The sequence below is a fragment of the Lynx rufus genome, unplaced genomic scaffold (assembly GCF_022079265.1).
Source record: "Lynx rufus isolate CCGP_SWC_20201006 ecotype Redwood Valley unplaced genomic scaffold, mLynRuf1.p SCAF_5, whole genome shotgun sequence".
NCBI classification, from domain to species: Eukaryota; Metazoa; Chordata; class Mammalia; order Carnivora; family Felidae; genus Lynx; species Lynx rufus.
The window spans coordinates 147,698,379-147,725,152 of record NW_025814867.1 but is presented as its reverse complement, the minus strand read 5'-3'; the positions used below and the strand labels follow the sequence as shown (position 1 = coordinate 147,725,152).

General features: G+C 47.5%; 1 protein-coding gene across 1 annotated transcript in view; it reads right to left on the bottom strand.

Annotated features, from left to right (window-relative positions):
* Positions 1 to 711: 711 nt before the first annotated feature.
* The window catches only part of ITSN1 (intersectin 1), a 218,383-nt gene continuing 192,320 nt past the window's right edge, over positions 712 to 26,774 (bottom strand). The window contains exons 31-40 of the mRNA XM_047099240.1: positions 26,339 to 26,445; positions 20,379 to 20,562; positions 18,326 to 18,424; positions 11,060 to 11,227; positions 6,829 to 7,041; positions 5,652 to 5,773; positions 4,228 to 4,310; positions 3,837 to 3,920; positions 3,127 to 3,300; positions 712 to 860 (exon numbers count right to left, since the gene is read on the bottom strand). Coding sequence (XP_046955196.1) covers positions 712 to 860; positions 3,127 to 3,300; positions 3,837 to 3,920; positions 4,228 to 4,310; positions 5,652 to 5,773; positions 6,829 to 7,041; positions 11,060 to 11,227; positions 18,326 to 18,424; positions 20,379 to 20,562; positions 26,339 to 26,445 — 1,383 coding nt within the window. The remainder of the gene's footprint in view (positions 861 to 3,126; positions 3,301 to 3,836; positions 3,921 to 4,227; positions 4,311 to 5,651; positions 5,774 to 6,828; positions 7,042 to 11,059; positions 11,228 to 18,325; positions 18,425 to 20,378; positions 20,563 to 26,338; positions 26,446 to 26,774) is intronic.

Below are 26,774 nucleotides of genomic sequence, written 5' to 3'. Positions count from 1 at the left end.
CATGCTGGAAATCAAAACTGGGTCACCTGAAGGTAGCTAGTGATAGTTTTCATTGACATCTATCAATAAAAGACCTGGAGGGCACTGGAAGGGCTCTAACAATGCACCTGCTAGAATCTTCCATGGACCAGCTCTTCAAAGAGCTAGCCCACTGTCTGATTTGGAGACCACCTCCCCGACTGATCATATCCAGGGCAGCATTTCAAATAAGGTCCCGGTGGGGGAATAAGATTCTGAAGCAATGGCAAGACCTTCATAGTTACTTCTAAAACACACGAAGGACTAGGCATCATGGGCCCAGGGGCCTATCTGGGGACTGGTGGAAGGTTACATGAGTTCTCCAAAAATACAGACATTGCATTTATAAATCTATTTTACAGTGACCAGACCCAAGCCTCGGGCCCAGGGATGGGCCAGACTCCCAACCAAATCTAGCTGGGGGCTATGGGATTTCAAAGACCCTAGAAGCCATGATGAGGCCTGCAGTGAGGACGAAGGAAGACAGTTCTGCTTCATAAAATGGGAACTTGTTTGGGGGCGGGGGAAGGATTGTCAAGAATTATTCCTAAAAGTTTTGAGGGGCCTGTCTTCACTGTCCCGTTGCCCTGTGGCTGAACATCCAACGGTGGTCTTAGAAAAGCAACCCCATGTCCAGATCGCACCTGCTGCCTTGGGCTGGAGGAAGTCTACCAGCACACCAGGGCCTGCTCCCTATGGCTCATCAAACAGCTGCAGGTCTAAGCGGACCACAATCTCCCCTGTGGGGACTTCATGTAGCAGGAGACACTTTGTAACTGGGCCTTTGGAACCCTGGTCCTTCTTGATGTCGGCCACACGGATCTCTGTCCGACCCAAAAAATCTGAAAGGAGAAAGAACACCCTGCTCAGAGAGAGAATTCCTTAACTTCAAGGCATGTATTTGGCACACTGGGAATTTTTCAGCGACTTGTTATACCCTCCCTTCTTCCAAAAGGGAATTAGGTCAGTTTATAGGAATCCATGAGCCACAATGACAGACCATAAGTTTTAAATGGAGGGAAAGAAAAAAAAAAAAAAAAAAGGACACCAGGGTGGGGACGAAGGTGAGTCTAGAAGGAAGTAAAAACATAGACGATGACAGTCCCCACACCTGGGGACCTCCAAAGGCCTAGAAGCGTCCCGGGAGGCAATGCAACATTGGATGCCATATCAGCTCCACAAAGATTGAAAAGTAATATCTCCCAGGGTTTGTCACAAGAGGACACTTCGTGATGTCACATCCTTTTCAGAAAAAGCAAAGATGGTGAGCTAGGGCTGGTCCTTAAAATGCCCCTTGCATGTGCCAGAGAGCAAATGCAAGGTGTGGGAGAGGAGGCCGCACACAGCCTGGGGCTGCATGCTTTCAACAGCGCTCCCAAAACTATCTCAACACCACTTTTTATCAAATATTGAGCACCAGTAGAAGAACAGATGTGAATATATTTGTGTTTTTTAATTTTTTTTTTTTAAGTAGGCATTACATCCGGTGCAGAGCTAGTGCAGGGCTTGAACTACTCACGACCCTGAGATCAAGACCTGAGCTGAGATCAAGGGTCGGATGCTTAGCTGACTGAGCCAGCCAGGCACCCCTGCCCCCTTTTTAAAATTTTTATTTATTTTTTTAAGTAGGCTCCACATCCAATGTGGGGCTTGAACTCATAACCCTGAGATCAAGATCTGAGCTGACCCCCTCCTTTTTTAAAATTTTTATTTATTTTTTTTAAGTAGACTCCACACCCAGTGTGGGGCTTGAACTCATAACCCTGAGACCAAGAGTTGCACACTCTGCAGACTGAGCCAGCCAGGTGCCCCTACACTTGAAAATTCTTTTCAAATTAGGCAATTGCACAATGGTGTTAAATGGGCCTCCAGACCATAATTCCTTCATTTATTCATTCAAGAATTATTTAGTGGAATATACTGTTATCCAGGCACTCCTGTACAGGAAACAGCCTTTCAAAATTCCACTTGGCTCAGTCAGAAGAGCCTGTGACACTTGATCTTGAGTCATGAGTTGAGCCCCATGTTGGATGTAGAGATTACTGGAAAGAAAAAACAAACAAACAAAAAAAAGCTTTAAAAAATAATTAAAAAAAAAAAGATGTGAGAATTTTTTTCTGGTGGACAGATGCAAATTTATTTTGCCCTATGCTCATTTCGTGGGAATAATCTCTTATATAAGAACAACACTAGGATTTTCAATTTATACCCTAGTGGAGTTGTCACTGTGTCCTGTTATTTCACTATTTAAAATGACCAGTCTTAAACTTTCACTTGTCAGAATAAAAACTGGCAATGAAACACGGTAGTCGAGAGCCTAGCCTTGAGAGTTGTTCTGGGCATTTTCTAACATTTAGCCAGCTATGTGCCTGTCTCCAGACCGTAACCAAAGGTACCTAACTCACAATGAGATGATTCATATAAAAGTATTAAAAGGCAAAAGCCAAGCTAGCAGAAGCCCCTCACTCCTAGCACTTCCCTATACTCTTTGGGTATAATTGAGCCTGCCATCTTCAGACTTACTCTCTGGTTTTTATCAGTTGAGGAAAAAAGAGAGAATTTCTTGGAGTCATTGGCCAGGTGCCTTCTTTTCCAGGCTCAAAGCAGAAGCAGGAAGCGGGTTGAAGGAATGATTCATCCAACCCAGTTCCACAGTTCCATCCTTTTGATTAACCAGACATGTCACCCAAAGTGCACTGATTGCTTCTTGCCACGCCTGTCGTGGGCTGACACTTTTCTTGCTCAACGGGCTACTTTTATCCATTGTCACCGTGGCTTTGGGCCAGGAACTAAAGGACTGGGCTGAGACTCTGGGGTACAGTCTTTTTTGCAGTCGCGTGCTGTAGGGAAGCATGGGACTGTGTTCTCTATCTAGGACAGCTGGGCCACTCTAGACCAAGCGTGCTTTGTTCACCTTCTCTGAGATGTCCCAGCATGGGTGAAGGCCACTTCCTAGGGGAGGCTGAGTCTTGCCTTGAGCCAACCTCATCTTTCTGGGGGGAGGTCAAAAAAAATCCTGGGCACCAAGGTCCCAGGTAGAAAACATTTACCCCTGGAAGCTGGATGACAGAGGAGGAAGGGCACCTCGCGAGGCCGCTCTCTACTCACCGTCTGGAGAGAACTGGTCCCTCTCAAACACGGTGATGCAGAGGACCTCCTGCTCCAGGTCTTTGATGAAGAACTGGCAGTTGGAATTCCATTTGGGATTCAGAGTGTCCTGGATCGTCTTGGTGATGTGACACTGGGAGCCCATGGTCACCTCACAGTACGGGTTACTCTTTCCTAGAGTGGACACAGCCTGCTAGACTCCTACCTGGCTGCAGCGCTCTGGGCACGGCATGGCAGGGGCACAGCCACGATGGGCAGCAGTTTCCCTCCATGTCCCTCATTTTTACCACCCCCCTCCCATTGCCACACTCGGTAAGTGCCATAAAATGGAGCATCTGGGCAAAAAGTCCCACAATCCAGCATCACAGTTAAGTTATAATACGTAAATATTGATAACACTTAAATAATTAGATTAATGGACTTTAAAATTAAGCCTTTCCCGTCTCTTTGCTAGAGCCTTAGACTGTATCACATCTACTATGAAATGGCAACCACCCGGATCTCTCTGAAAAGCAAAATGGTGGGAAGGATTAAACTGAAAACAAAAACAAAAACAAAAACCTCTAGATTTTAACAAGTGTTAGGAAAGCCAATTCTGGAAGGAAATTTTAGGATTATGGAAACAGCACATTTGACTTAAGTCTGGCTGGGGGGAAGGGAGAAAAGGCTTCTACCAACAACCCATGCTAGAGGGAATTTGAGGTCCTTACCATGTGACCGACAGGGTTTCAGCTCAATGCCTTCAACAACGTTCACCATCAACCTTCCAATACCTGTTGCCCTTTGGGAACGGACTACGACAGCGGGAAGAACAACACAAGATGCTTCACTGAAACATTTGGTGCCTTCCCCATCCCTGTTTGCCTCAGACCAGTTTTAGGTAGCTGCCCCCCCCCTTCTCCCCTCAGACTCTGGCTGGCTTGTTCCACCAGGGTAGATGCTCCACCCTTCATCCTGCACCCCACTCTCCCCTCCCCCACTCCCGTCCCTTCTCAGCCTCCCTCCGCCTCCAGGCTGATCTTCCAGCTTTAAGGATTCCGAGCCCAAACTTCTCTGCCCCAGCTCGGCAGGAAACAGTCCATGCCACTGAGCAATGCATACCCAGGTACGCCTTCTCCCGCTTCTTTTTCTCAGTCTCTATATAGAGTTCTGAAGCAGCTTTGATTTTCTGCACCCAGGCAGTCCTTGGAAATAAAAAGACAGAAAGGTGCCAAACAGAACTCAGGAAAAAGGTCTCAGGTCCATTCGAATTCAGTCTCCAGGACCCTACCTGCTTTGTTCATTTGATCTGAACAACAAAGGCTTGGGAAAGAAAGTCTGGTGTTCTGTCAAATGATGCTAATAATTATTCCTACCATTAATAAGGAGGGAGGAGTGGCATTTTTATTGATATGCTCGAGACCTGCCTTGGCCTTGGTGCCCCTGTGGAAGAGAAATGCTGACCCGGAGATGTTGGCATGCAACTCTCTCCTCCCTCGTTGACAAGCATCCCATTACAAAACAGATGCACATAGGGGAAGGGGGGCAAAAATAATATAAAAACAGGGAGGGGGACAAGACATATGACACTCTTAAATACAGAGAACAAGCTGAGGGAGGCTGGAGGGGTTGTAGGTGGAGGGATGGGCTACATGGGCAAGGGGCATTAAGGGCGGCACTTGGGATGAACACTGGGTGTTTTATATAGGGACTGAATCACTAGATCCTACTCCTGAAATCATTATTGCACTATATGCTAACTAACTTGGATGTAAATTAAAAAAAAATTGAATAAAATTAATTAATTCTTTTAAAAAGCACCCCATGTTTGCCTAACCAAAGAAGGCCAGAAGGATCTCTCTTATTAAACCATCCAAGGGAAGAACAAAACCATTTCCCAGACAGGGAACCACTTTCTAGGGAAAAGCAAACACACTCCGAGCAAAGTAGTTGGCATGACGCTTTCTCCTTCATTTCTCGGAGACCCATATGTATGATAGCTTTGGCCAGTTTTCTTGTTTGGCACAAATGCCCTTTGGAATGTCGGTTGGCCTTGGGTCAAGTTCGCCCTTCAGAAATGATCTATTTCATTTGGCTGTAGGGCAGAGCCTTGAATACACGATTGAAGCAAAATAACAAAACAACCCACTGCTCTCAGATCCAGAATGTCTGCGTAAGCGAGCCCAGCTGAGGATAGGGTCGGGCTTGGGTGGTCCTATTAATCCCCAGATCACCTTCCTATTGGTTTCTGCCACCTGGAAAACCTTGGGAAACCTGAGATGCTCCACTGATCTCAAAGAAAGATGGAAATTTCCTTTAAAAAAATTCTCAAGCAAAATCAGTTTCAATTCATTTTATTTTGAAAAAGTCATGCCATGTGTTAAACTTTTGAGCGGCTCTGGAGAAAAGTATGAAGACCCCTCCAGCCAGAGGTTGTGGTATTGCAACTGAACAAATGTTGGGACCTGCTGATTAATTAAATGTTCTACATATGTCCAGCCTGGTAGAACCCAGGTGCCCAGTGCCAGGCAGGTGGCAGGTCTTACCTTTCATTTATGCTTTCGGCTCGGAGGGTGTAGACTCGGTCAATGTGGGAGATGTGGAAGATGGGCTCATCTCCAGAAGGGTCAGTGGGTAATTTTACTAGAACCTCATTCAGGAAAATAGGCTGAAAGAGAGTGCACAGGCATTAAACAACCAGACGGGACTCTGTGTGTTTCAATGAACTATGAGTGTGCGTGAGCTTATGTGCACATGTTCTAATAAACTAAACTGAGTGTGTGTGTGTGTGTGTGTGTGTGTGTGTGTGTGTTTTCCAGTAAACTCTACTGGAATCATAATTTTGCATTAATATCAACTTTCATGTATTGCAAACTATAAATAGAATTTTTGCCTCCTCCATTTTGCTGGTATTTTTTAAGCCCTTCACAATACGAGCTGACCGGTCTGTTTTGGCCATTGCATATCCCAACCAGCAAACGGTCTTCAACAACTTAACCTCCAGCCAATCCCCTCCAAAGATTTTCATACAAAGTTGCTAGTGACAATCTACATAAGTACATTGTTCTTTGCCCCACAATCACCATCACCCCACAATCCCCTAACTGCCGCTTCAGAGAAAATTCTTCCGCAAAAACGCCCCCACACAGACAAATTTAGGAAAACGGTATCCCGTGACACAAAGACACACAAACACAGCTATGTACATAGGAGCAGACCAAATAAACAGCAGAGGGAAATTCTCCACACATGGACTGTTTAGATTGGCTTTTGCTGGAAAAGGTGAGGGGCACAGATGTTTCAAGTGATCCTGAGAAGTTTGGGGAGGGGTCTGGGAATGCTTGGAAGGTGGGCACCAGTGCTCAACTTCTGAGCTGTCCCGTGCCTGCCTCCTGCGTCACACTAGACCGTGAGCCCCACCAGCATAGGGGGCACTCCTCATGTCTGAGGAACCACAGTGGCCATTTGGAAGCTCATAGATAGATGTCTTGTCAATCGAGTCGAATGCTGTTCCTCTTCTGATAATGTTGGAACTGCACTTCTTTAGTTACCCTAAACCCTGGCTCATCCCTCCGTCTTCTCCTCTACGCCACAACCCCCCCCCCCCCCACACACACACACAACCCTGCTCATACTCTGCCTCCTTTTGGAAACTTTCTCCTTTCCCCGCCAACACCAACCCTGATATTGCAATCTAGAATCGCAATCTAGAACCACACTTACTGTTTTGTACATTTTGTACTGCAGGTTCGATTTGGGACTGAAGACTTTGTCCGTGCCAGATGAGCCCAAGGGCTTTATGATTTGGGTCAGCAGGAGGAAGTCGTTGAAGAGGAAGCCATACAGCTCCTTGTTGCTCTTGGCCTTGTAGAGTTTCCCACTGTGCAGAAACTTGCGTGGCCCCAAGCAATTGGTCACTGAATTGAACACAAGTTGCTGAGAAAGGAAAACAAAGCCCAAAGAGGACGCGGTGAAGGGAGGTCATTTTTTGATTTTTGTGTTTCTGCGTCTGAAAGCACAGGCTCCGTCAGAATCGGAGGCTGGGCCCCCACGGGCCTGTATCTTAGGCTTCAATCAAAGACTGCCTTGCAGACTTCAGGCAGTACCTTTCAGGGCCAAGGAGTCAAAGGCAGTCAAAGACACAGTTCTGGGGATTCCAAGGGTCCAGATGAGTCTTGAATATACTTCTGACTGCTTTCTCCTGAGGGGTCTACTAATGTCTGAGGGTGTCGGTGCCCCCCTTCTATTTACTGGGAAATGGGAAACAGGAAGAAAATTCTCGGCCCTCTCCCACCTCAATGAGTACGGGCTGTGTCTCCAGAGGGGGCATCAGCCAGCTCCAGTGATGACCCCACACGGGTTCAAAAGGTCCCTTGCGCTTGGGGAAAGCAACAACCACTCCCTGCACAATTCTGCAGACCACATGCTACTTTCCAAGGTCAGCTAGAGTCCAGGCCCCTCGCACGTGAGTGAGTGCAAAACTCAAGGGCGCTGAGTGATGCCCCAAAGCCAAGCAGAGCAGACACGGTGTTGGCTCCCATTAAATCTCCACCAACTCACTAGTCCGGAAAGTGTGAAGGGGACACTCTCACTGCCACTTCGCCAAACCTTGGAGATGGCTCCGAGTGCCGCTAAAACATGGCTCTATCATCCCTCTGGGCTCTCTCATCTCACGTGAGCAGTTTCTAAAGGGGCAGAGGGAGACCGAGGCAGAAAAATGACCTCACTAGGATCCCCTTTTTTTTTTGGCGCAGGGTGAGAGACTGAAAGAGGGAAAGGCACAGCTGTGCCCAGGCAGCAGTATGATCCAGGCAAGGGTCAGACTCTCACGGCCCCCACCTGTCCACACTTGGGCCCCAGGGGATGCTCTACCAGCAGCCTTCAAGGCCAATGCTCTCCAGAACTATGAGCCCTATAGGTCTCCCTGAGGACAGTATTTGTGAAGAGGTGACAGGGTTCACACCATGTGTCCCCCGAGAGATGTTGGTGGCCACTCATCTCCCTCCATCATGGGAGACAGAATCAGCAGTGCCTCTGTGACTGGAGATCTATAGGCATCAAGGAAGAGTGACCACTCCGCTCACTCTTGGGTACAAAGAGGGAGAAGTGTCTCTAATCTGCCACCGGGGCTCTGAGGGAGCCCAAAAGACTGAAGATGACACCCAAATGGGAGCCTTTGGGGCCTAGTTTTTACCCCTTTGCACTATGAACAGGAGGCTGGAGATCAACCCAGCCCTTCTGGCTTGCCAAGAGAGTCCAAGGCACCTGGGGACAGACAATGAATCCAGAGAAGGCAGCCTGGATCACATAAAGGTGATGTCATTTATTCATACTCCAAGTTTGGGGCCTCCAATTGGCCAGGCTAACACTGAATATAAATGAATTGGGAATGATACTTACATTTCTCTATCTTTTAAAAGAAGTTTTTTAAATGTTTATTTACTTTTGAAAGAGAGAGAGAGAGAGAGTGCAAGCAGGGAGAGGCAGAGAGAGAGGAAGACGCAGAATCTGAAACAGGCTCCAGGCTCTGAGCTGCCACCACAGGGCCCAAGCGGGGCTGGAACCCATGAACCATGAGATCACGACCTGAGCCAAAGTCGGATGCTTCACTGACTAAGCCACCCAGGCCACCCCTACATTTCTCTGTCTTAAGACAAGAGTGGCAAAGACAGCATTTATGTGAAAGTTAATCATAGGTCTGAGCCCAGATCTGGGCCAGGAAACGGAAGCCAACGTGCCCCCTTTCCATGATTGTACAGACAGACGGAAGCTGCTGTACAATAGCTAGGTAAGACCGGCCGATAAGGAAGGACAACAGTCTGTTTCAAAGAGGACACAGAAGCCACGAAACTCAAATGACAAGAGCTTATTTTATGCTGCATGATTTAAGATGAAGACCCAGGCAGGCTTCACTGAGCCCACCCGATGGCAGCCATGAGACGCAAGGAAGGGCCCCTTTCCAAAGTGCATGTCGCCATGTTGGCACTTCTGCCTGGCAGATTCGGGTGCTGTTCAGATCCACCGTCTGCAGGATCAAGTTAAAGCTCCTCTGAATGACACACAGGCCATTCTCGCCCTGCCTTCAACTTGCCATAAAGCCGTATCGCCTATCGCCCTACAGATGCCCGGCTCAGGACGTCCCTCCACTAAGATGCCCTCCCGCTGGTTTCCTACCTGGATAGACATCTTCATCCTTCAACACCCAGTCCAGTGTCTCCTTCTCCAATGCTTCCCTGAATCCCCCTATGACTGTCCCTTCCTCTTCATCATGTGTTCCCACAGCACCTGCAGCTGGCTCTGCCTCGCCACCCATACTTTATCGTAAACATTGGTTTCGTCCCTCCACTTCATCCAGAACCGCAGAACCCTAGAGAGGGGAGAGGTGACATCTTTGTGATTTTCATGTCCTTAGTGTTTAGTATACTAAGGCAATGGCACATGGGCAGGTGCTCAAGAAATGTTTATTGAATGAATGAATGGATGAAAGCATAAGTGAGCCAACCAACCGGATGAATGCCCCTGGATTGATTATCGACACAAAATTCCGAAATGGGAGTCTACACTTGTCACCTGGATTTCCACAGGGCTGCTCCCACGGGCTGGCTTATCCCACACCTGTGCTGAAGGCCAACAAGGAAGTGAGGCAGGGAAGGAACCAGCGGTGATGACTTCCTCGGGTAGTGCCTGGCTTTGAAGCATTGTAAGAAGGAGGAAGCCACAGGAAGAGGGGGGGTGTGGGGGATACATTCTGCCTGGGCATTTTGGTAAACCCTAGTGAATGGCGTGTGTGCAGGCATGTGTGTGTGTGTGTGCGTGCACGCACATGCATGCAGAGGCAAAGAAAGAGAGACGGAGGGGGGGAAGGGCAGCAAGAATAAATGAAACCAAGGGAAAGGTAGGGCACAAGAAATAATTAAATACTAGAAGCGAGACTTCTGTTGCTCCAGTATTGATGGGCTACACTGACCTATCCAGTGAAAATTTTAAAAAACTGAGTTGAATATAAAAATTCACTTTTGAAATGCAAGCAAAATGATAAAAATGTAAAACAAAAACAAGTTTAAAACAATGTGCAGAGGCCGAAAACAATGAAAATGTGAACCCCAGAAGATAAACCCCAAAGCCAGCTTCAGCCTGACAGCCTCCCTTGAATCTGGGGACCTTCAGCGTCCACTTCAAAAGCCATATGGGCCGCAGGAAACAAGCGATGTTTCCAGGGCTCACTGAGCTGAGGGATCTAACAGGAGAGCTCCACCAAAAGAAGCCCACAGAGGAAAGGCCACGAGTGAACTCAAGCGCAGCAGAGATGAACAAGAAGACTTGCTTGTTTTTGACCTTGGTGTAAGTGGAATGAAAAAAAATGCCCCTGAGAATCTGCAGCCACAGGGCAACTCCCGACCCATTCACAACTACAATTCACACGCTAGTGTGATCCAAAAACCCCTCTACGTGAAACTTAGGGTGATCCTGGTAGCAATTCTCTCAGGAGGAATGCAACTTCAGAGCTCCAAGGTCCCACAGATAAAGCTCCAAGGGACACTGAGCTCACGATCGAAAATCACAGTACATACAGAGAAGCAGGCATGCGCGGTGACAGCTAGCAGAAACAGCAGAAGGGAACGAGATCCGTAACTGTAGATACTACACTTCTCTGCTGTGAGATATGCAGGAATATGTTTAAAATGTGTTGGGGGAAAAAAAACGCAGAGCATGGCCACGCGTGCAAGGACAAGACACAAGAGAGGTACCAGCAGATCCGACAACACAAACAGAACTGTCGAAAATGGAGAAGAAAGCAATACAGAAATTAAAAAGTCAGCGGGACAGGTTCAGGAGCAGGGGAGAGGCAGCTGGGGACAGAACAGGCTGTAGCCTGGAGAGGACGGTTCACGATCTTTCTCGCCGCTGAGGCTCAGCGGGAGGGAGGTCCGGGTCCCAGCCCGAAGGCAGTTACCTCGGACAGGCCTTCACACTGCACGTGGCCTTGGATCCACTCCAGCCGGTCGGAGTTCTCCTTCTCCCGCACCCCTTCGTTCACCTGGGAGCACAGCTCCTCCGCTTTCTCCAGGGCGTGCTTCAAGTGGCTGTGGTCAGGGTGGTTTTCAGGAGTGTTTTCCAGGATCTACACGGGAGGACAGAAGACAGCAGCCTCAGGAGGTGCAGGTGGACCTGGGGTCCCCTGTGCTGGAGGGCCCAGCACAGGAGGGCCTGGACCTTTCCTGATGGGTGCTCACATGAGAAACCGCAGCTCTGAGCACCCAACTGCAGCAATGACGCGAGCGTGACGGCCACTCCTTGTTGGCCAGGGCCCCTCGGGAGGCAGGGGACGCCACATTATTTATACTTTGGTATGAGGAGGGCAGTGGCTGCAGCGAGCGCATTATACACCCCACGTGGATTTCTCCCTGGAAAATGGCTCTTTTCCTGGGTCCGTGCACAGCTGCAGCAACCTGCGCACCTCTGGACCAGCGGGCAAAGGGGTACATCTGAGCAAATGTGCCTTTTTCTGGGTAGAACCCTCGAGGCCAGCGGTTAAGAGTGCCAGTCCTAGGGCTCCACCTCCTGCATTAAAATCTCTGCTCTGCGACTGACCAGGCATGCTATGGGTCAGTCCCGTAAATGTTCTGAACCACAATTTCCTCATATGAAACGTAGGGATGCTAACAGCACCTCCTTTAGGGGCGCCTGGGTGGCTCAGTTGGTTAAGCGACCGACTTCGGCTCAGGTCATGATCTCGCAGTCAGTCCGTGAGTTCGAGCCCCGCGTCGGGCTCTGTGCTGACAGCTCGGAGCCTGGAGCCTGCTTCCGATTCTGTGTCTCCCTCTCTCTCTGCCCCTCCCAGACTCATGCTCTGTCTCTCTGTCTCAGAAATAAATAAACATTAAAAAAAACTTTAACAGCACCTCCTTTATAAGATTGGAGGACTCAGTGATTTGATACAGTAAAGTACTTTGCAAAGTGCCTGGCCCTGGGAAGGTGCTCAGTAAAAGGGAACGATTATCATCGGGTGTACCTACCGAGGCTTTGTCCAAACACAAATAATTCACATGGACCTAACCTCGAATAATATCTCATCTCAAAGGTACACTTCGGCTAAAAGTCCTAGGTAAGCTACTAACTTGAGAAAAATGCACATTCTGGGTCCTGCGTGGCCACCGATCATCTCCAGCAAGGGCCCCACCCTCCAGGCCAAATCCCGGCTGAGGTCAGGATCCCTTTGGAAACTCCTGTTGTCATCCCTGACCATATCCCTGGGGCGGTGGGACTCCGGCGTAGGAATTTTCTAGAGCTCTCCAGGTGATTCTAACGTGCAGCCCAGTCTGAGGATTACAGTGCTAGACTGGGAGCCCACACAGCTGGCTTGTGTGAATGCATTTGTCTTTGTTTTTGTTTCGTTTTGCTTTCCTTTTTTTTCTTCTTCAATTTATTTGAACTAAAAACAAAACAAAACAAAAAAACAAAAACAGTGTACCCATTTATGCCACCGCCTACCCCTGCCTCCGGCCACCACCAATCTGTTGTCTGTATCTGTGAGCTTGGGAGGCTTTTTTAATTAATTTTTTTCAGATTCCAAATATAAGAAAGATCATATGGTATTTGTCTTTCTGTGTCTGAGTTATTTCACTTAGCATAATGCCCTCGAGGTCCGCGTTGCTGCAAATGGCAAGATGTCACTCTTTTTAATGGCTAAATAATATTCCATTATATAAATTATATTATACATGTTATACATAATATATTTACATCATAATTTATATATCTATTCATCCATCAGTGGACAAGTTGGTTGTTTCCATGTCTTATAAATAATGCTGCAATGAACATAGGGGTGCATTTATCTTTACAAATTACTGTTCTGTTTTCTTCAGGTAAATACTGAGAAGTAGAATACCTGGATTGTGCGGTAGCTCTATTTTTAATTTTCCAAGGGACCTCCTTACTATTTTCCATAGTGGCTGCACCAATTTAGATTCCTACCAACAGTGGGTAAGAGTTCCTTTTTCTCCACATCCTTATCAACCCTTGCTATTTCTTTATAATCGTCATTCCAACACATGTGAGATGATTTTTATTTGCATTTCCTTGATGATTCATTATGTTCAGCATCTGTTCAGGTACCTGTTGACCATCTATATGTTGTCTTTGGAAAAATGCCTATTCAGATCCTCTGCCCATTTTTAAATCGATTGTTCGTGGGAGTTTTTTTTTTTTTTTTTTTTTGCTATTCTATGAGTCGTATGAGTTCTTTATGTACTTTGGATGCTAGCCCCTTATCAGATTTTTGGTGTGCAAGTATTTTCTCCCATTCAGTAGGTTGCTTTTTCATTTCGTTGACAGTTTCCTTTGCTGTGCAGAAGCTTTTCCGTTTCCTGTTGTCCCATTTGTTTATTTTTGCTTTTGGTGTCAGATTTTTATTTATTTTTTTTTTCTTTTTTTTCTTTCTTCAACGTTTTTATTTATTTTTGGGACAGAGAGAGACAGAGCATGAACGGGGGAGGGGCAGAGAGAGAGGGAGACACAGAATCCGAAACAGGCTCCAGGCTCCGAGCCATCAGCCCAGAGCCTGACGCGGGGCTCAAACTCACGGACCGCGAGATCGTGACCTGGCTGAAGTCGGACGCTTAACCGACTGCGCCACCCAGGCGCCCCGGTGTCAGATTTTTAAAAATCATTGCCAAGACCTATTCACATTGTCAAGGAGATTGCCACCTGTTTTTTTCCGGGAGTTTTATGGTTTGGGCTCTTACATCCGAGTCTTTAATCCATTTTGAGTTAATTTTTTGTGTACGGCGTAAGACACTGGTCCAGTTTCATTCTCTTGCATGTGGCTGTCCAGTTCTCCCAACATGATTTATTTATTTACTTATTTATTTAATTTTTTAATAATGTTTATTTTTTGGAAGGCTGTGCACAGGGGAGGGGCAGAGAAAGTGGGGTGGACAGAGGATCTGAAACGGGCTCTGTACTGACAGCAGAGAGCCTGATATGGGGCTCAAACTCGTGAACTGTTGAGATCATGACCTGAGCCAAAATCAGACACTTAACTGACCTAGCCACCCAGGCGCATCCCCCCCACACACACACCATTTATTAAGGAGACTGTCCTTTCTCTATTATATATTCTTGGCTCCTTTATTGTAAGCTAATTGACCATATATGCATGGGCTTATTTCTGGGTTCTCTATTCTGTTCCACTGATCTATGTATCTGTTTTTAATGCCAGTACCATACTGTTTTTTTTTAAATTATTATAGCTTTGTAATATAGTTTGCAATCAGGGAGTGTGATGACTCCAGCTTTGTTTTTCTTCCTCCAGATTGCTTTGGCTATTTGGGTCTTTTATGGCTCCAAGTTTTAGAATTGTTCTGTTTCTGTGAAAAATGTTGGAATTTTGAATGGGCTTTCATTGAATCTGTATGCTGTTTGGGGCAGAACGGATATTTTAACTACATTAATTCTTCTAATCCATGAGCATGGAATATCTTTCCATTTATTTGTGTCTTCTATAATTTCTTTCACTAATGTCTTACGGCTTTCAATACACAGATCTTTCAACTCCTTGGTTCAATTTATTCATAGGTGTTTTATTCTTGCCGATGAAATTGTAAATGGGACTGTCTCTTTAATTTCTCTTTCCAATAGTTCATCATTAGTGTATAGAAATGGAACAGATTTTTGTGTATTGATTTTGTACCCTGCAACTTCACTGAACTTACTTATTAGTTCTAACAGTTTGCTTTGTTTTGTTTCAAAATGGAAATGGGCTTATTGATTTTTCTGTAATATTGTACAATATTCAGAATTCAGAAAATTCAGCAAGTTATAAAGAACTTGGGGTGCCCGGTTGGCTCCGTTGGTTAAGCGTCTGACTTCGGTTCAGGTCATGATCTCACAGTTTATGAGTTCAAGCCCCAAGTCGGGCTCTGTGCTGAGAGCTCTGAGCCTGCAGCGTGCTTTGAAGTCTGTGTCTCCTTCTCTCTCTCTGTCCCCCCCCCCAACTTGTGCTCTGTCTCTCTCTCTCTCAAAAATAAATAAATGTAAAAAAAAAAATTTTAAGGGGCGCCTGGATGGCTCAGTCGGTTAAGTGTCCAACTTCGGCTCAGGTCATGATCTCAGTTCGTGAGTTCGAGCCCCGCGTCAGGCTCTGTGCTGACAGCTCGGGGCTGGAGCCTGCTTCGGATTCTGTGTCCCCCTCTCTCTATGCCCCTCCCCCGCTAGTGCTCTGTCTCTCAAAAGTAAATAAACATTAAAAAAATTTTTTTTCATTTTTTTTGAAATAAAAAAAAAAGAACCTAAAAAATCACCCATAATCTCCCCATCTGGAGAGAACTTCTGTCTGTATATTAGTTAAATGCTCTGCCTACACATACACACACCACACACACACACACAGACACATGCACACAACTTTTTAGAAAATAAAAATTAAATCATGCTACCATACCACACTGTGCCATTTTGCACACTGTTTTCCCCCCACTTAATAGCAGTTACACAATATCATTTGATGCCCATATCCTGTGGACCTATGCTATCATTTTTAAGGATTCTATGATGCATCATTGTAAGGATGAACTACAAGTCATTTAAATAGTTCCCTTCCCATAAAAATTCATGTTGTTCCTAATTTTTAAATATTTCTCTGATTATTTTTTTTAGGACAAATTCCTAGAGGTGGAAGTGTTGAGCCAAAGAGTGTGCAGTTTGATCTGTCCGACATCTTCCAAGAGCCTGAACGACTTTACCTTCAAGCAGCATTTTTGTCAACACTGTTGACCTACAATCTTTTCAATATATGCCTATCTGGCAAGCCCAAAGCAAGGTATTTTCTTGTGTGGCCATGCGTCTCTTTTATTACTAGTTAATTTAAATTTGGTACATTTACATATACTAACTTGGTTAATTCTCACAACTCTTTGCAGTAGGTAGTATTAGTGTTCCTAATTTACAGATAAGGCATCCGACGACCAAAGAGGTTAAGTAACTTAACCCAAGGGTATACAGCAGTGGGGACTGAGATTCAAATCCAAGCAGCCTGTCTCCTGACTGTGTTCCTTACTGCTATTCTGCACTGCCTCCCAGAAATATCTAGCTGTATATTTTACCTATTTTCCCGCTGGAGTATTTATCTTTTTCCTTTTGAGCTGTAAGTTGCCTTACTTAGAGGATAGGTAGACACATAGATAAATACAGAGATACAGGTAGGTCATCTATGTATATTTCAGCACCCACTTACATACAGTCTGAAATATATTTACCCAGGTTCCATCTGTCATTTGTCTTTTGATGTTGTTCATTATATTTTGTCACACAGAAAATTTTTAAGAAAAATATTGTTACAAATAATATATTGACACATTCTTGATATGCAAGATTCAAACAGTACAGAAGTACACAGAGCAAACGTGAAAGTTGCCTTTCACTATCCTACCCAAGAGAGAACAGACTGAAGGGCATCCCTTTAACTACTTTTGGATGCTCTGCACATATTTAATAATCACACATAGAGCTTGTCCTCTGTTTTGCAAAATGAACCACACTGTAGGATTACTCACGAAAGGTGTTGTTTTGTTTTGCTTTGTTTTGTTTTAAGTAGGCTTAATGCCCAGTGTGGAGCCCAATGCGGAGCTTGAACTCACAACCCTGAGACCAAGGTCTGAGTTGAAATCAAGAGTCGGTCACCCAGGTGCCCCCCTCCCCCCCCCTTTTTTTTTAACTTAATAGCATTTTCTGGATGTCATTCCATGCTAATTCATAGAAGTCTCTATTTTTAAAAATATTTTCGGGGCGCCTGGGTGGCGCAGTCGGTTAAGCGTCCGACTTCAGCCAGGTCACGATCTCGCGGTCCGTGAGTTCGAGCCCCGCGTCGGGCTCTGGGCTGATGGCTCGGAGCCTGGAGCCTGTTTCCGATTCTGTGTCTCCCTCTCTCTCTGCCCCTCCCCCGTTCATGCTCTGTCTCTCTCTGTCCCAAAAAAAAAAAAAAAAAAAATATCTTCTTAGCCGCACTATTTTTCAGTTCATTCTCAGGTCCTTGAAAGGGCAGCAAGCACGTTTCTGCAAATAACTATAATTTGTTTTTTCCTCTTTAATATGTATGACTCTCAGTTCTTTTCTTGTTTTTGTCTCCCTTTCCTCACTGGCTAGATCTAAAACACCTATTTGAAAAGCCTGTTTCCAACTCCAATGTGCAATTAAATATTGGGGGAAGTAAACAGAAGTACTGAGCTAGTTAAATAGTAACAGTCAAGTTGGAAGAGAGGAGATAGTAGGTCGAAGGCCTGCTTCCAATCTAATCATTTAATTCAGCCAAGGTGGCCAGAGTTTATTTTGTGGCCTCAAGCTGGGGTTGAACTGAGGAGACCGGAGGGAGATGTGTTACTATAAGGAGTTTGAGAAAATTACTAAACATACTGAGGATAATGAGAGGCAGGTTTCTCATAGAAAAGTTATAAGTATAGAAAGGGGGAAGGTTAGAATAAATTCTGTGGCTAAAGATTAGAACGGGAGGTATCAGTGTCAACTCATGGGTTTTAATATGCATTTTTATATACATGGATTGATCTAGAAAATATAAATGTATGTGTGTACACTTACATATATGTGAGTATGTGTGTATGAATATAATACACACATATATTTCCTGACTCTACCACTGAGAGACTCAAATGGCAATAACACCCCAATCGCAATGAGCACACCAGTGCCCAGATCTGGGCGTCTAAAGTCTCCACTAAACGGAACCAAATCTAAAGCCTGTCTCCAGGACCTAGCCCCCCTGTGGTTATATAATCACAGGCTCAGAGGATGTCGGAGTCTGCTCCCTCATATTGGAGATGGAGACATTGTGAGATGGCTTCACAATGGCTTTCTGAGGATGGGTGGTCGGCATTACGTTTCTTTCTTTTTCTTGGTGGGAAAATCGAGGCGCGAAGGCATTACACCTCTATTAGGAAAAGAACCAAGAACTGAGCTCCCTTTTTCCAACTTATAGGGTAAAAGCCACTTGGTATCACAGCTGAAGACTGTATATCATTAGCTCTTTTCACAATAAACAGCTTTTCTTTCTGAGTTACCAAGCAGATGCTTCCAACATCCCATTGGTGCATGATTCGATACAACAGATACCAGGTGCATTGGCTGGGGAACTTGCCCGTGACCCCGGATCCCTGAAATGCTGAGCAAGCATTCTTCTGCTCGAAAAGGTGAGATGGCTACTTACATTTTTAATGATCAGTGGGTATCTGGTTACCCGTTGCATAGGCTTCAGTATAAAACTAGAGAGCGGCATCCCTTTACATCGAGGGTCCATTGCCAGTCTCTGAAATGAGACATGTTTTAAATGCACTTAAGAAATCTGCAAAACCGAGTCAGTGACATCAACACTGATGTTATTTAGGACTCCCCACCCATCACGTTGTCTCATTTATCTGGACCAGAACTGAGGAGCCTGGAGTTGGAAGGGCCTGACTGATTATCCTGGTCCAGGATGAGGCACGTTCCAGATGGACACTGGACACCGGTAGATGTGACTCAGCCACCAGGGTTAACTCCTGGTCTCCAGAGTCAGTACACCCTCCCTGGGACATACAATTCCTCCCTTACAGAGATGAGATTCTGACTTTACAGAGAATATTTCTTCTGGATATCTGCCAGAGCTTTATAACAGTCCCAGGAATAAGAAGAGACACAAGACTGTAGAATTAGAATAAAAATTCCCCTTAAGTCCCAGAGATGGCACGAGGGCTGGATCTCATTGTCTGGTTCAGACGCAGCCTGCACATCCCTGTGGGAGCCCCAGGCAGGCAAGGACAGTGGAGCTGAGACATGAGGGGTGAGGACTGCAATCTCAAGTCCTGAAAGTTGTCCCCACCCTAGACCACCTGTCCCTTTTTTCAACTCAACTGGGGGAAAGAGTCCTTTTACCCCCAAAAGATGATCCCATCCATAAGTCACAGGGATAACATGGTGACTCAGCTTTCAAAGGCATTGGTCAGGTTTAACAAAGCCTTAGAAACAGGCGGCTGCCGTGACCTGGGCCCCAACTGTCAGTGTCTGAATCCGCTCTAGACGTGGACATCATCACTGCAGGAACACCTCACACCTGGCAAGGGCACGTCAAACCCCCTCAGGGATGGGGTGAGGGGAGGTGATCAGGGAACGGAAATAAGCCCCCTGCCCTGGGTGGTGTCAGCATTTCCCTCAAGTTCAAGTGCATCCAGTGATGAATTCATCCTGCCTTGTGCCCAGGAAGGACTGGCCCTTGGCTGAAACCCCAGGTGGCCGAGCATCTGCTCTCCAGTCTCTAGGCCACCCTGGGCCTACTTCTTACCGAAATTTCTCCCCTTTGAATGACTTTAGAATGTCCCGATTCACTGGAGAGCAAATCAAAGCATTTCATGTTGAGAAACACCAGGGGAACAAGAAAGAACAAGCATCATATGATGCAATGGTCAAGGAGGGAACACCCTTGTACCTCACAGTGATGATTCCACAAACACGATTATTGAGCCAGAGGGAATGGTCTGCCCCCAAATGCACAAGGTACAAAGATAAGCCTGCCATTAGTGTTACTGGTCTATTCCCTAAAATGTAACTGTTTAGCAGAAATTATTTGATTCTCTTCCTATGGTTTTTTTCTCTGGGAGACGTGGGGGCTGTTTGAGTGGGCCAGTGGGGCCAGCAGGGACCTACCCCAGTCAATGCCAAGTCCCAGGGCCTGGAGCCTCCAGCAGCACGGGGCCCACCTCCCCAGACGTCCCTGGGTGGACACATGGCTCTCGAGATCCCCTTATCCCCAAGGTAGACGTCCTGCATCCCACAGTCACCCCCACAGGCTTCTCAGGGTTTGAGGCCATCAACAAGAACAAACTGGAAAAGGAACAAAGTGTCCACTGGGATTCCTGGCCATTCCCTCTGCAGCAAAGAACTGGGGTGCTCAGGCCAAACAGAATAGGAAACCTGAGGGGCGCCAGCCGTGCTGGGCCTGACAAATGAGACAGAAGATTAAAACCTGCACCCAAACACCACCACTAACACTCCTGGACCACAGATCAGAGCTGCCGGGCGCAGGGCTGGCCCCTCCTCTCCACGTCCACCCCTTGGGTCACAGCCACACCTGACAGCTCACATCACCCCTGTTGCTCAGCCAAGACCTGAGTCCTGTTGGCTTTTAGCAGGAATGAGCTTGCAGGCTTGACTTCGCTCCTCGCACCCCCAGCTGTCCTGCGACAACCACTCAGGGGCCGGGGCTCGGCTCAGCCTGGGCTCCTTACTTTGACAAACTCCTTGAAGTCCGGGGCCTCGTCCGTCTTCTGCTGGATCAGGGCAGCCCCATTGAGCTGACAGCTGCAGAAGCGGATGTAGGGCTGCATGTGCGGCAGCTGGGCGGTCAGGATGTCGCCGACCATCTTCACAGGCATCTTCTCCCCAGACATCTTCTTGCGGACTCTCAGCGCTCTGCACGGGAACGTGAGAAGTGAGCCCCCTGCCTTTACCCTCAGCCAACGGTGACATGGTGCACTTCCAGGTTGTACAGAAACAGAATGTGTGTGAGGGGCACAGACCCAGGGCCACTAAAGGATCTACTGGGGAGACAAGGAACAGAAAAGAAATGAGTCTAGTGCTACAGAGAGGTATCACCGGGCCATTTTTCTCTGGCATGATGGCTGTTGGCTGGTTCTTAGGAATAAAAACTTTTCAAAGAAATCTTTGCTGAACGAGTCAGCATGAAAAATAGTATTTTTCTCATGGAGAAATACGGAATCAGTTATTTAGTAACTCAGACAGGATCTCTGTGTTGATGTCTCACTTCATAGACGATCTGTGGTCAAAGTCCCAGGCCACTGTGGCCCCAGCACTGAGTCTGATTCCGGACCAGTGCCACCCAAGGGAGGCTACTGTTGCCAAGGGACATGAAGGCTCATTTTCAGACTGAACATAACATAATTAAGATGGTAAAAATCAACTGCCACAGAAAAATAATCCCATTATGTCACCAAAGCCAGGTACAAATGATTGTCTGGACTATCTGTGTCATTGACTGCTTCATTGCTGTGGCTAATTTGAAATTGACTGGATTATGGGGTTCTGAAAAGAGAAGCCTGTTTATATGATAATGGACCAGTGAACCCACACAATTCACATCCTGGAGGCTGAGGAGAGACTGATGGGACTGGGAAAGGTTTGTTCTGGGGTCCAGCGGCAGCCCGAGTGTTCAGGGCCATGAGAGCCAAGACTGTGCATCCCAACCTTCCAACTCCAATAGGAGAACTCCTAACACCAGCCTCTAGAGGACATATCACTGGGCTTCTAGCCAGCAAGGATAGCAAGGCACCCTGACGGCAGGACCACAACATGAGGCATGAGTGTGTTCTGCCTACCCCAATGATGATGAATGGGTGGATGGATGGATGGATGGATGGATGAAATGGAATGGTACAATATATGATTTTCACATAACCTTTGGCTGCTTTCATGGTCATGTTAGAGAAGCCCTGAGGTAGGATAAAGCTATAGAATTCCAAGGAAGCTTTGCAATATTAGCATTAGGCTTTAAAAACTTCACATCACATTATTTTCTTTCTCCTACATCTTTGGCTAAAGGAATAATCCTTGGACTGGGCAAACAAGTCAGGGAGAGAAATTTTAGGGAAAATAAATTATGTGGTCTGAACAATTAGTAATTCTCTCTCTGCAGATGCCCTTGTAGGGAGAGATGCCCGTCAACACTGGCAGCTTGGGGGGGAGAGGGGTGGCAGCCTGATACCCTCAGAATAGCCAAATGGCCATTGCTCATTGAGGGGGTTGGTATGGAATATCTCCCAACGTGTAGAAATTTCCTCAACTTGCTCAATTGGGGATGATGTCACCCCCAGTTCTGGGGGACCAGAGCCCTGAATAACCATGTTACAAACTGGTTATGCATGGACAGTGGAAGAAATTTCACCATTCCATCATTTTCCTATGAGGAGGAGCAAAAGAATCTTTCTCTAAGAGAATAAAAGTACCACCCCCTCCCCCACCCCCTTAAAAAAATAATAATGGAGGAGAAAAGGAAAGGAGAAAAGAAGAAAGATGGGCATTGTCGTGAAGAGGTTAAACCAACGCCTGGGTTCTGGAACCCCACACTTGCAGACTCGAGTTGCCCACCTAGGGGCCAGGCCTAAAACCAGGCTCCTACTATGGACCAGGCACCTGTTAGGTTCACTCGTGGGTCTCCTTCTGGGATGTTCTACCGCATAGGCAGGACTGGGACTGAATGGGTTTGAACAGAGGTGTCAACAGGCTCCCGGGTCAGGTGACTCAGCTGCCACAGCTCTGCCCTTTGGTGAGCTGGTTTGTAATCTCATCTAAAGGTTTACTGGGTGGAGGCCGTGAACGGCTGGTAAGCAATCAGCTAATGGACATTTCAAAGAGCGCTCGGTGTTTGCTGAATGAATTAGCACTCCCGACCCTCTGAGGTCCGCAGAGCAAGCACATGGTCAACAGAGCTTGCATTTATTAATACGCCCTTTACGTATCAAACAAACACTCTCATGTGTACTGCTAACTCTCCCTATTGGCTGTTGGCACACCTGAGGCCTAGGGAAACTGAGAGACCTGACCAAACTCACACAGCTAATACTGACGGGAGCAGCCCTTGAACCCAGGAGGTGTGACCTGTGACCCCGGAGCTCCAGGTCCCTGAGCACTGAGCGTGAGACAATAGACACAGCATCCAGACCCGCCTCCACTCCCGAGCTGCTCTGCGCAGGCCCCGTCCTTCCTCCGGAAGCAGCTCCTGCCCTCCGGCCAGGTTTCTCTCCACTTCTCTCCTTCCACAGCCCTCTGCTTCTCTCCCTGTCTCCGCTTCCGGCCTCTTCTCCATGCCTCGCCCCAGCCCCAAGTTCCCTCCCTCCAGGCGGAGCCTGCTTGGGATTCTCTCTCCCTCTCTCTGTCTCTACTTGTCCCCCACTCGCACTCTCTCTGTCTCTCTCAAAAGAAATAAACTTTACAAAATTTTAAAAAAACACACAAAAAACGGTCCCTAACACCTGGTTTGCACAGCCCTATGTCACTTCTGCGTCCCTTCTATCACTTCTGACAGCTATACTCAGGGGCCTGTGCCCACTCTTAACATAAAAACGTTCTAGATCTTTCTGTCCTACTCTGTTTCTTAAAAGCAAATTTCACAGCTCTCCACTCACCAGCAAGAGAACAAACCATCCGCTCTGACCCCCAACCAGAGGCATCATTAGTAGGAAGTCCTATGTCCCAGTTAGCACCCCTTTATTTTCACTGTATTTGTTTCTTATTTATCTATCTCCTAAATCCCATGTCCTTCCCCCTCCCACCCCAAGTTCAAGGAGTCGCTGGCCCTTAGATCGGGAGTGGCAGATATGTGGCCTTGCAGGGATTGCTGCCTTACAGTCTCTTTATCCAAAAAAGCCTTCCTCTTCTAGCCTGTAGGGGCCCCCAAATCCCCCATCATTGGGGTTAATCCTTTGCAGGAGAAATCAAGTCTATGCAGCAAAGGAATGTAGCAAGATGTTCACTATACAATCCACAATATGGGCGTTCACCTTATACTTCTTTTCATTTTTCTGTTTAAAATTTTTCATGGTGACATAGAAAAGGGAAAAAAAAAGAAAGAAATCAGATCCCCAGAAGGCTCCTATTAAATATTTTATCTAGGATATAAAAACATTAGTTCACCCAAGCTAACTGATTGGGTCATTGGAGGAAGGAGGGGACAGAGCACAGGGACACTGTGATGGCAGGAAGACGGTGCTGTGCAGGCATGTTTGACATGATTGACAGTGTGCCAGGGGTATGGCTCACCTCCTTGCTCCTCAGGATAACCCTGCATGCCCGACCAGGCAGGCACCACACCTACAAGTTGACAGGTCCCAAGACAAGGGGTCCGAGAGGGGTCTGCCCGAGGAAACTGCCCAGAACAAATTAGAAGGCGCTGGGGGCCAGACACAAACTTAGGACATTCACCTCCTGGCTCCACGTTCTTTCCATCGGTTGCAGGATGGGGTGGAACCTCCAGTAGGTCATCCACAGAGCAGCCTGGGACACAGGCTTGCCTTCTGTGTGACTTCAAGTCACTGGACCTCTCTGAGCCTGGCTTTCCCAGCTGTAAGCACTCTCGATTCCCACCTCCGGGGCTGGGAGCACATCAGCGCTAACGGGAGGAAGGGGCTGGCCGTGACAGAGCTCAAGGAAGGGGCTGCTGTTTCCCTGACAGGACAGGAGGGCGGGTGACATGGGGGGCAAGGGCCCTTGGGGACGTGAGATGCATCTCCCACCTCCCCACCGCCCACTGATTGCTGCCCAAGGAAAGAGGTTTTAACTTGTAGGTATATTTTCAAGGGCGCCTGGGTGGCTCAGTCGGGTGAGCATCCAACTCTTGAATTTGGCTCAGGTCAGGATCTCATGGTTCATGAGTTCGAGCCCCACATCAGGCTCTGCGTGGACCCTGCTTGGGATTCTCTCACCCTTTCTCTCTGCCCCTCCCCTGCTTGTTCTCTGTCTGTCTCTGTCTAAAATAAATAAGTAAACTTAAATAAAAATAACTTGTAGGTATATTTTCAACAGAAAACTTGTGGCTATTTTGAAACAACTTGTCTCCAACCCTTCAGGTTCAGTTCCTGTAGGTTCAGGGGTTAACTAGCCCCATTGGCTCCAAGGCAAGGGGGCTGAGCCCAACACTGAAGACAGGCAGGCACTTTCATCTAAAGACCCCCTAATAGCCACCCTACGTGGTAGGTACCATTATTATCCCCATTTTACAGATGAGGACACCAAGACCAAGAGAATGTAAGCGACTTGCCCAAAGACACAGCCAGTAGAGCAAGAACAAGATGTAGGCCTAAGCATCCGACCCGTACCTACATTCAGAAACTTCTACAGCACCCTCCTCAAGGAGGATAATGGAAACAGTTTCTCAAAGCACCCCTGGGGGTCATCTCTGATTATTTGTTTTCCAGAGCACAGAGAGAGCAGATGTCATGTTTTTATTTCTACCCACTTCTCTCCCCATCCCCCCACCACTCCCAAACACACACTCAAGAAAGTGGGGGGGGGGAGGGGCGTGGAATTACTTTTCAAGAATGAGGGATCACATTTAGGAACTAGCCGCTTCCCAGTTACGGGAACATGAAGATTGGGAATGGATTCCAGGTTCCCAGGGGTGCGCTTCAACCTGGGGCCCCCGTGGGGGGCGGCCCTTCCCCCCCCAGCCCGCTGGATCGCCACAGGCCTACTCTGTGTTCTTAGCAAGTGTTGTTCCAAAGTACGGCCTGCGGGGCACAGATTTGGGGTATTCTTTTATTATTATTATTATTATCTTAAATATTTATTTATTTTTGAGAAAGAGAGAGAGAGAGCAGAGACAGGAGGAGGGGCAGAGAGAGGGGGACAGAGCATCCAAAGGGGGGTTCCTGTGGACAGCAGGGAGCCTGATGTGGGACTCAAACTCACAAACTGCGAGACTGTGACCTGAGCCGACGTCACTCAACTGACTGAGCCACCCAGGCCCCTCGGGGTGGGGTGGGGTGGGGTCTTTTCAGAAGGGATCTTTGTGATGACATAATCCAACCCCTCAGTTTACAGATGGGGAACCCGAGGCTCAAAGAGGCTGGGCAGTGAGTTGGGCTCCAAACCCAGGTCTCTTGACTTGGTCAAGACCTTGACAGGTCTCTTGACCCAGCGCTTCCTCCCTGGCCCTGAAGCTGCCTCTGAAAAACCAAAATGGGAATAAAATGTAAGGGGTTCCAGGCTAGCTTCTCAGAGCGTTAACCTGAGGAAATGCTGACCACGGGCAGCAAATGGTACCCACCGTTCTCCGCCCCCAGGAGCCAAGAATGTCCCAAGAGAACAGTATTCGCCCACGGGACCCGGACCTGCGGGCGGGCGTGTGGGGAGCCACCCCACGCCCCGGGAGGGAGCCGGTCAGCGATCGGCAGCCAGGGCTGGCCTCGCTCTGGAAACTCTAGACCCACAGTGAAAGCAGGAAGTGGGCAATTTACTCTGTGTGATGACAAACTGGCGGTGTGTGTGCGGGAAGCATGGTGGGGGGGGGGCGCGAAAAGGAATCATGGTGCTTATGGGTGGAAATGAGCAAAAGAGGCAGAAAGAAACACGGGGCGGCATGCACGGGGGACACACGGACAAAGCCACGCGGAGGTGCTAGTGTGTGAGAGCCGAGGGGACGAAGCAAGGCCGGGGTTAGGGGAGAGAGGCTTACTTCAGTAGTTTGATATTACACATAATCAGCTCCTTCCAGTTAACAAAAATCATAGCACCCTCTTTCTCTGTCAGCAGCTCAGACTCCATCAGGGGTTTCTGAAAGATCTACAGGTGCAGAAAACGAAGCAGTTCAGAAAGCAAACCGTTAGCGTTACACCTGAAACACACGCACGCAGGTCTGTGCAGAGCATGGAGAGGACCGGGCCGTCTGCAGCTTTGTGGGGAGGCCCAGAAGCTTCCCGCAGCTTCTGCAGCAGACGCCCCTCCCCCACTCTACCTGAGTGTTTGGGGGGGTGGTTCCCCATCAGGTCTCTGCACTGTTTTACAGGGAAGGGTGGCTGAACTCTAGAGGACGGGCCTTAACTCCACCAGGATAAAGCCCGGAGGCCTGTCGAAAGTCACGCACACTCTTACCTGCCCACAGTGGGGGGTGG